Genomic DNA, 10,909 nt, shown 5'->3' with positions numbered 1-10,909 from the left:
TTATATATTCCGTGATCTACTACGATGATAAGTTTGAAACTACTACTCTTTTAAGGAGCTTCACTCTGGGGATCAACCGTAAAAAGTTAAAGGGGATGGAATCATTGAAAAGATATGAGCAAGTCTTGAGCCGAACAATTATAGGCATTTTTAGCCTTGTGGCCACATGCATGGGTGATTTTGAATTATTGCAAAAGATGGAGAATATGACTTCGAACTCTACATTACTCTTACATTTCATCCAATGGTTTTTCATAGAGAGTGGTAAATGGTTCGATGAGAGAGGATGTATAAAGAAGGCGAGCTGTGGTGCCGAGTTGCGGATTTGGGATTGTTATGGCAACACAATTCTTTTACAAGAATTGAAGGAGAAAATGGGTGGCTTTAAGTGTCTTAACAAAGAGGCTGAAGAGGCGATGATGATTGTCATACAAAATCTTAAGAAGAAGGTCGACGACTTATTAAACGCTATTCGACTTATGGAGTGGATTGGGCAATTTGACTTAGGGAAGGAAGAATCCCATCTTTCCCCAGAACGAGTAGTTGGTCAGGGTTCTTTCGGAATCGTGTTTCAGGTAATAATAACTTAACCATAATCTGTGTAAATAGTTACAATCTAATGGATGGGTCCCACCCACATATATGTTACTCCCTCCGTCCCACCACAAATGTCCACATTTCCATTTTGGGATGTCCCATTATAAGTGTCCATATTGTACTTTCAACCAATGAGAATAAGTTATTCTGGAGAGAGAAGATCTCTGATTGGTGGAGAATGAAGTTAGTGGGATTTCCTAAAACTATGTGCAAAAAGTAAGTGGACACTTAAAAGAAATGGATTTTCCAGGCAAAGTGTTTGGAAACTGGAGAAGCTGTTGCAATTAAAAAGGTGTTACAAGATAAACGATACAAGAACCGTGAATTACAAACCATGCGGCTTTTAGATCATCCAAACATTGTTTCACTCAAACACTGTTTCTTTTCGACTACAGAAAAAGACGAATTGTATCTCAATTTGGTTCTTGAATACGTTCCAGAAACAGCTTATCGTGTCGCACGACACTACAGTAAGGCAAATCAGAGGATGCCTATGATATATGTCAAACTATACACTTATCAGGTCTGTTTTTGCATGTGAAATGCCCTTTTTAACCCTGTTCTTCCTTTTATGAGGCTAATGAAATGACCTGATTGTATATTTGTATGTCAGATTTTTAGAGCGTTGGCGTATATTCATGCAATTGGGGTTTGCCACAGAGACATTAAGCCCCAAAATCTTCTGGTATGCGTTTAGAACTTATCTCTTACTTTAATATTAAGTTTTGTTATATTGTAGAAAATGTGGTGTGCAGGTGAATCCTCATTCACATCAACTCAAACTATGTGACTTTGGGAGCGCAAAAGTTCTGGTAATATGTTTTTCTGCTTGCACGTTTCTTAAAATGTCAAAAGATTGTCTTGCCTACTACAATATTTCAGAGATATATATATTATTTTCTATCAACTTAATGGATAAAGTTGTCTTTACAAAGTTATAATATTAGTTAGAGGTGGCAATTTGGACCCATTTACTTATAATTGTTAATTGAATTCAGTTTCTTGTGCTTAACAGGTGAAAGGGGAGCCTAACATATCCTACATATGTTCTAGATACTATCGTGCACCTGAACTCATATTTGGGGCAACTGAGTACACAACTGCAATCGATATCTGGTCAGTCGGTTGTGTTCTTGCTGAACTGCTACTTGGACAGGTTCTTTGCACAACATAATCTTTTTACATGCATTTATCAGATACAAGTTTTTGTTTTTTTACGTATCCCTTTGTTCAATTCTGTACTCAGCCACTTTTCCCAGGTGAGAGTGGAGTCGACCTGCTTGTAGAGATTATAAAAGTAAGAAAATTTACAATTAATTTTTCTTTTAAATATTTCCGGTGCGTTATATTCGTTCCTTGCACTATTGATGTAGGTCCTTGGTACACCAACTCGTGAAGAAATCAAATGCATGAACCCAAACTACACAGAGTTTAAGTTCCCACAAATCAAGGCTCATCCCTGGCACAAAGTGAGGGCCCCACCTGCTTTAAAATCTTGAATTGGTAAATGCTTATTCTGTAAAGAAATATGTATATGTAGGTGTTTAACCCGTTATACTCTAAATTAGATTTTTCATAAGCGGATGCCCCCGGAAGCTGTAGATCTCGTTTCAAGACTCCTTCAATATTCTCCAAACTTGAGGTGCACAGCGGTAAGTGCTTGTCAGTTGTGTTATTATCTATTTTTTTCGTTGTTTTTGAAGTTTGTTGGGTGGCCCATTAAATTCACGTGTATTTGCTTTGCCAAGCTTTGTGCTTTGCTACCCGTACTAAATTTGATAATATATTTAGTAATAGAATTAGAGGTGGAAATAGAGACGGGCTGAGCTAGTTGGTTCAGTCAAAAAATGAAAGAAGAAATTTATCTGCGGGTTAAGTCCGGTGTCCCCATACAATTATGTCTAAATATTTTTTAAGAAATGGCAATTAGTTTGTTAAACATGATTAGAAAGCTTATAGTATGTAACCAATTGTCTATTTCAAAATAATGACTTAAGAGGTTCTTGTGTTAAAAGTCACTACGCAGTTCGAATTACTCGTCGAGTACTCGGTTTTCGCAACTCGTGGAGTACTCGGTCAAACTTGGTAAAACTTGTTCAAAATGGTCAAAACTCGGACTTACTCAGAAAATCGGCCAAACTCGGGATTTTTCGGAAAATCAGTCAATGTCAAACTTGGTCAACATCTAAATACTCCTCGAGTTTGGAGTACTCTCTAAGAAGTCCCGGTCGAGTACTTCGCGAGTGGTGAATTTTGCAACCTTGCACGTGGGGTGCATTCGACCAGTTTTCTCACTTTTTTAATCGAATCAACTCGCTTAGTAGTAAATTGGTCGCAATTGTCTATCGAGTAGTACAGAAAATTTGATGATGAATATGTTAAATCTGAAATTGGAATTTGCTCATTTCAAATCCTTAAGATGAAAATTCCCCTCATGTTTTGTCATTTAATCATTAAAGATTGATTAATGCTAAACAGATACTAAGTTGCTTTGACATTGCATGTTATATTTTTGTTGACAGTTGGAAGCTTGTATCCACCCTTTCTTCAACGAGCTTCGTGATCCAAATACTCGTCTTCCAAATGGACGTCCTTTGCCACCCCTCTTCAATTTCAAACCTCAAGGTTAATTTCCCATTTTCTTGTTTAGTTATTATCTAACATAATCTTTTTTCCTACTTTTAATTCATATCTTTTATCATTCTTTTTCCGATTTAAATATATTATTTGGCAATCTTGCACTAACAGAGCTAAAAGGAGCGTCGGTTGAACTTCTGGCTAAGCTCATACCAGAACATGCTCGGAAGCAGTGTCCCATTCTTGGCAGTTAAGATATGTTACACACTTGCATATGTATCAAAGCGCAAGATCATTGTATCGTATCTTTTACTTAACTTAGACTTTGGCAAGCGCCTATCATCCTTTGCTTGTTTGCTAGAATATCCTCGGAAAATTCAAATGTTATTACAATTTGTCTCTGTTTTTCGTTTGATTAAATACGCAAAATGCTACATAGTGATGCATGTTTGTAGCTTTGTAAGGTGGTGTATTGCTATATAGTCTATGCTAAATCAGTTGTGGATTCTTAGCTTCATTATGTTTTGGCTTTGTGAATTTCTGATTACATCATAGTCATTCAAATTTCAGTCTCTATAAGTGATCTTATTGGAGCTGTACAGGAACAATTTTAAAAAATAAGAGTTAAAAGCTACAAATAGATCATATATTTTCACTTTTATTTTATTGTAGGTTATACACTTCAAAAATATCATTGTATATTTGTATAGGTTATAGACTTTCAAATCATGTATCTATGTAAATAAAACTTTACTAGTTACCGGACGAACCATTAAAATATTTTAGTGACATATTTGTTTTTCTTTAAAGGTGACGTGGAAACAAATAAGTCATATACTTTCAATATACTTTTAGTTTTATTTTGGTGTAAGCTATATAGTTAAAAAAAAAAAATACCATTGTACGTAATAAATTTTCAAAATGTGTGTTTAATGTAAACAAATTGTGATTAGTTATATGTTGATCAATAAAACTAATTATTTGACTTTTTTGAATTTTATGTGACATTTTTTACATGACTAGGAAGAAAAAAAGAATTAAAGGGAAAAAAAATTATTTAAAAATAAATGTAACTATTTTTTTTTTTTGAACAGCGATTGAGATCACCCGATGGAGATTAAACCACCCGTTGCGATCATCTCCCGTTTCGCCTATGCCGATGCAGCGATAAAATGTTGAATTTTAACTTATAATAACTTTAATAAAAGAAAATGTAACTATTTAATGTTAAGAACTTATAATAACTTTAATAAAAGAAAATGTTATTTTTGCTAACTGCAAGAAAATGTTGTATTTTAACTTGGTTTTTTCTTAACTTTACGTTGAATATTTACATTTACTTTTAAATAAATCATTTTTTCTTTTTCTTTATCTCTTTTCATCCTAGTCATTTAAAAAATATCACATAAAATTCAAAAAAGACAAATAATTAGTTTTATTGGTCTAGTAAGTAACCGATTACATTTTATTTACATTAACATACGTTTTGAAAGTTTATTCGCCCAGTTAGTAACCGATCACATTTTATTTACATTAACACACGTTTTGAAAATTTATTACTTACAATGGTATTTTTTGAATTATATAGCCTACATTAAAATAAAACTGAAAGTATATGAATTTTTTGTAGGTCATAAGCTTCCAGTTAATATCTATGTCATCTTTTAAGAATAATAAAAGAATATCACATAATCATTTTAACCGGTCCATCCAGTAACCGATAATATATTATTTACATAGATAAGCCAATTAAATATAATATTTATATTTATATATTTATAGTTGGCGCAAATAAAAATGAAATCAAAACAAGGAAAGAAAGTAAAGATGATAGGGGGGTGTGTGTGTGAAGAGTGTAGAGACATGTAAAACTACCATTTGGAACAAACTAAACAGTAAATAAGGGCATCTAGAAATTAATATTAGATTACCAGACTTAATAAGGGGCATATTCGGTTTAATAATCCAGCCATAGAATGTAGTTTCATTTACTCGTGTCTGTTTCGTAAAACAGTTATAAAAGCAGCGCATGTATTCTCAGCCCAAGAATATAAAGGGTAAAAAGGCAAATGAAACTCACCTAATGTATTTTGTAGTAAAAATACATAGAACGACATTGAACAAGTATAGGGTTGGCCTCAGATTCACGAACCTGTAACATTTGTGTATATATTAACACATGTAATTGTAATCGAACCAAGTTGTATATATACTTATTATAATATATTATTAAATTGTAACTCATTGTTATGTATATATAATGTTTTAAAATTAATATTTATATTTTTTATATGTGTTTATATTATTATTTATAATATCTTAAAATATTTCATGTATTATATGTAATCTAGTTGGTATTATAATTAATAATATTTCATATAAAAATATAGTATGTAATACACTTATATATATATAAATCTCTTTTGAAAAAATTAACATTGATAATACTGTTAAAGTAAAGATAATAATACTAATACTTAAATATAAAAACGAAACATGGTATTTTTACTAATAGTGCTTCTTTAAATAATAATATAGTTGTATAAATAATAGTTTTTTTTTTAATAATAACAACATTAATAATGGTAATTATGTTAATAATAATAATAATAATGATAACATTAATAATATTACTTATGATAACAATGATAATAATAGTTATAAATATGTTGATGATACTAGAATTAACGATAGTAATAATAGATTGTATTATCTCCATAGTAATGATAATAATACTCATAATCATATTACTAATAATGATACTTATTGATAATACTTATTAGTAACAAAAATGGTAATAATATTAATTATGCTACTAATCTTATTACTAATATTGATAGTAATATTAATTACTTAATAATAGCAAAAATAAATAATAATAATAATAATAATAATAATAATAATAATGATAATAATAATACTAGTAAAAAAAAGATGCTACCTTCAAAGAGATTGGCTCAAAAAAAATACTGCAACAATAGGGACTCGAACCTCCAACCTTTCGCATACCCATATCACTCCCTAACCATTTGGCTATCGCCTATTTTCTGATAATAATACCTCCCTAAATACATATAACTCGAGCTTCTTTCTCTCCATTGCTTTCTTCTCAGCTCAATTCTTTTTTTCTTTTTTTTTTTTAACTTTTTCGCTAAATCCTCTAAATTCCTAAAATCACTGAGTATTTAATGTACCACCAAAAATATAAACGCGATATTACTTAACAAAAAAAAAAAAAAAATAGTGTACAGCAGCTGCTCGTCGCTGTTGTGAGGAAAAGAAAAAAAAAATTGACTTTGTAAATGGTTATGATTTAGATCAAGGTTATATCATAAATTAGTTTGTAAATTGTTTATAGAAACTAATGGGATCATCAATTTAACTCGAATTATCACAGAAATTTTGAATTCAATTGATGAACTATTGTTGACCTTATATTTCAAAAAGTTTGACTCAACAATTTGGATTCGTTAGAAAGAATTGGAGTTTGAGATTTTGCAGATAACTTCACTAAAGGATTCCTAACATCTTGGCATTAACACATTTTTAGAATTGTTTTAAAATCGAGCTTTTGAATTTATCATCCAAGAACAGAGGTTATTTAATAAAAATTTGATTAAAATTTGATTCTGTAAAAAAAATATAGTTGTAATTGATATAGAGAAAGGAGAAAACGAATTGAATTAATAGTGTCATGGAGGATTCGAATGTCTTATAGTGAGTAGGAGGTCGACAGATTTTATTATCAGGATCATAAAAATAAATAAATAAATAAATAAATAAATAAATAAAAGAAAGAAAGAAAGCAATTGCTAACTGATTTTGTTGGGTTGCTCAGATGGAATTCGTCTGTATCCAGCTTTTGAAGACAAAAACAAATTCACAAATAGTTTGATAGGTGTGTGAAACAGATTACGTACCATTCTCTCTTTATTTATGATTCATATAATTAGATTTTTAATAAGTCTTACAAATAAATATAAATACAATAATAATAATACTCTTGATATTGTAACTAATTATAATACAAATATAATAGTAATAATAATATTATTACTAAGGATAACAATGTTAATTACAATAAAATGTATATCATTAATGTTAATAATAATAATACTAATAATAAAATATCCATTTATATATATATATATATATATATCAATTTCTATATTATATTATCTATTGATAATAATAACATATCTAACATTGATGTTAATAATGATAATAAAAATAGTTTTATTTTAAATGGCACTAATAATATTATTAGTTAACTTTACTGGTAATAATCTTAATAATACTAATATAACCATTTATGCTTATATACTTTCATATATATATATATATATATATATATATATATATATATATATATATATATATATATATATATACTTTATATAATAATAGTGATGATACAAATATTAATATTAATATTATTAATAATAATGAAAGTAATGATAATAATATTAATATAGCATTTACACTTAGAATTATAATTAAATTTAATATGTTACAATTTATTATATCATTTTTACCAATAATATAATATATTGAATCTTTAGTATTTATTTTATATTTAATATTTCTTATGTATAGAATTTATACATACTTATATATATATATATATATATATATATATATATATATATATATATATATATATATATATATATATATATATATATATTCATATGTATATATATTTACATATTTATTTACACACAAATGTTCGTGAATCGTCGAGCATAGTCAAAGGGTATTTGATTACATGAATATAAATTTCAAGCTTTTCGAGATTCAACATTACAATCTTTGCTTATCGTGTCGGAAGAATATAAAGATTATAGTTTAAATTTGGTCGGAAATTTCCGGGTCACTACAATGGGTTAGTTTAATACATGTGATTTCATAATATAATCACATATGATTGGCTTATAAAGAAGAAGGATTTGTATGTATTAAAAGGAAAAATTTTAGAAAACTCACGAAGGGCTATGCTTCATCGAAAATAATTCCATAGCCAAAATAAGCTCAGAGTTTGTCAGAATGTCAGACACACCAGTCAGCTTGTTGATATACACAGATCTAAGAACGATTGTCTGATCTTTCTTTATAGCTTTTTTACAAAATTTCTTTGACTGGACAACCGTTTGTTTCGGTAACGTTTTTCCAACTTCAGGGCTCCTTGCCAACTTGCCCTTGTCTAACAGTTTCACAGCTTCATCATACTCCTTGTTCTCATATTTATCCTCCTGAGATAAGAGATGAAAAGTAGGTGGTGTTAAATTCATCATTGTTGGAGTATTATGAACAGGTAACCATGTAAGGCTTGTTGGTGCATTAAGTAAAGATATAATTTCACAAATATATTATCACCCTCATCTTTTTCCTCTGACTCAGCCTTCTTCTCATCACCCTCATCTTTTTCCTCTGACTCGTCCTTGTTGTCATCATCATCATCGTCTGTTCCCTTTGACTCATCATTGTTGTCATCATCATCGTCTGTTCCCTCTTACTCATCATTGTTGTCATCATCATCGTCTTTCCCCTCTGACTCATCCTTGTCATCATCATCATCGTCTTTTCCCTCTGACTCATCCTTGCTGTCATCATTAGCGTCTTTTCCCTCTGACTCATTCTTCTTCTCATCATCATCTTTTTGTTTCTCTGACTCATCCTCCATCTCATCGTCAGTCTTCACATCACCCACATCCAATTTAAAAACTTCCTTCAACTTCTTTTCATAAGATATCAGTATCTTCTCATCTGGGTACTTGGATAAACTTTCACGTATTGTCCGTGACAAAAAATGCTTCAACTCATTGACCAATTTAAACTTCTCCTCGATAACTTCACAATAGCCCTGCATATAATGTGCAAAAAGCTTAGAATACTTGTAAAAAAGATCAAAGTTATCGCATAATATAATATTATTTACTGAATGTATAATCAGACTAAGTATTATTTAATTAGTCAAAACAGGCGATTGTATACAAAAAATCAATTACATGTGATTATATCATAAAATCACATGTGATTGTATACAAAAATTCAATCACAGGTGATTGTATACAAAAAATCATACTTACACAACATGATTTAATTAGTCAAAACAGCTGTTTGAATTATAAAAAAGAAAAAAAATACCTCAATCGTAATGAGATCAGCCTTATCCTCATCTTCAAGTTTGAGAAAACCCTCCCCATCTTCTGCTTCTTCGTCATATTCATCTGCAAGTTCCAACACCCCAAATGATCCGAGCTCAGCCTCTTTCTTTGCAAGAACCACAATGGCTCCTTTCCAGTTCTTGAAAATTGGATGCCCACGTACAATAGGAAAAGAATCAAACTTTGTACGGTCCAGATAGAGCAGTTAAGAAACAAACACGAAAAAAAATATAGTTATCAAACCAATTCGTAAAAAAGATTGTTGAAAATCATATATGATATATAGATAATGAAAAGATAACTCACAGTGAGAAAAGTAGCAGGACCATTGTAGAAACAGTTGGGATCATTTATGTTCCATCCAATTTTGCTATATTTCAATGAAGAAAGAAGAAACATGGACCAGTTGATACTTGAAATATCAACCTCGTCATACAACCTCGTCACCACATACGCACTCACTTTCCCATTTCTTTCACATGACACCATCATGCTTTCAAACAACATGATAAAGTTCATTTGAAAGATACTATCAACTTCGGTTGAGGTCAGGATCTTAGTACACAGTGCAGATGAACGCGTGATCATCGGGGGTGGTGGAAACTGATCGAACCAACTTTCAACAAAAAGACTACCACTCTTGAGTTCCAAGTTGTCTATATCAGTACCAACATCTTCGAGTCCAAACACATCGTGGACAGCTTGGGAATTAACCATCGAAATTGTCATCTCATCACCATCGAAATTGTCAACAACATAGTAAACAAGACTACCCAGCAATTGGTCTATATTAAACCCAATTAAAGAGCGAGACCCAAGTCTCGTGACACAAGCTTTTTGTTCGGGGGTCAACGAACACATCACATGTAAGACCCGAATAATTGTAATGTACATATGTGTATATAAGTGTATTGAACGATATTTGAAACGGGGTTTTATTGTATATATTAAGAAGACAAAAGAAGCTGAACTGGCAGGGTTGCGCGCCGCGCGGCTAGGTGGCGCGCCGCGCCATCTGACTGTGACTGATTCTCCATTCTTTTAAATTAGATATTTGGAGGGTATTTTGGTAAAATCAATTGGAGGCCGGATTTAATGCTTGGGATCAGATGTTAGAGTATCATTTACTCAAAAACTCACCAACCTTATCCCTTTCAATTCAAGTTTAGAGAGAGAGTGATTGAAGAGTGAGAAAGCTCACTTTGAAGGAGAAGAAGCTCGTTTCGGGTTTAATCGCAAGCTTTAAAGTTGTGCATCTCGTCATTTGCTACATTTTGATAGTTGTGGTATGCCTTAACTTTCTTTTCTTAATTTGATTTTGTGTATGGGTTAGGGTTTGTGTTAAAGATGAACATTAAGACCCATTTTAAGTAAATTGGGTGTTCTTGGGTAATTTGGGTCATGTAGACTCAATTATGTGTAAGCTAGGGTTTTAAATGTATAAATTGTTGTTATGAAACCCTAATTGGCTAGTAATTTGTTAGAACACCTTGAGGAAGTGTAAATGGGTGTGATTTGGGCATAAATGACCCAAAATGGGTGTGTTGACTTTTATCGAGTCAAATGGG

General features: G+C 30.9%; 1 protein-coding gene across 1 annotated transcript; it reads left to right on the top strand.

The window, feature by feature from the left end:
* The first annotated feature begins 524 nt into the window (after positions 1–524).
* LOC139866316 (shaggy-related protein kinase epsilon) lies at positions 525–3,428 on the top strand. The gene is made up of 10 exons (XM_071854514.1): positions 525–575; positions 848–1,120; positions 1,211–1,282; positions 1,353–1,409; positions 1,613–1,753; positions 1,844–1,894; positions 1,971–2,066; positions 2,166–2,249; positions 3,120–3,222; positions 3,346–3,428. The coding sequence occupies exons 2-10, from the start codon at positions 932–934 to the stop codon at positions 3,426–3,428; spliced, it is 876 nt and encodes a 291-aa protein (XP_071710615.1). The 5' UTR covers positions 525–575; positions 848–931.
* The last annotated feature ends 7,481 nt before the right edge of the window (positions 3,429–10,909 follow it).

The sequence above is a fragment of the Rutidosis leptorrhynchoides genome, chromosome 9, assembly GCF_046630445.1.
Source record: "Rutidosis leptorrhynchoides isolate AG116_Rl617_1_P2 chromosome 9, CSIRO_AGI_Rlap_v1, whole genome shotgun sequence".
Classification (NCBI taxonomy): domain Eukaryota; kingdom Viridiplantae; phylum Streptophyta; class Magnoliopsida; order Asterales; family Asteraceae; genus Rutidosis; species Rutidosis leptorrhynchoides.
The sequence above is the reverse complement of the archived record's forward strand: the minus strand, read 5'-3'. Positions and strand labels throughout refer to the sequence as shown.

Excerpts from the sequence above, each read along its gene's own strand:
- LOC139866316 (XM_071854514.1), top strand. The coding sequence starts at position 932 with ATGCGGCTTTTAGATCATCCAAACATTGTTTCACTCAAACACTGTTTC. Across the intron at positions 1,121-1,210 it reads TCAAACTATACACTTATCAG|ATTTTTAGAGCGTTGGCGTA; the intron begins GTCTGTTTTTGC and ends TTTGTATGTCAG. Across the intron at positions 1,410-1,612 it reads TTGGGAGCGCAAAAGTTCTG|GTGAAAGGGGAGCCTAACAT; the intron begins GTAATATGTTTT and ends TGTGCTTAACAG.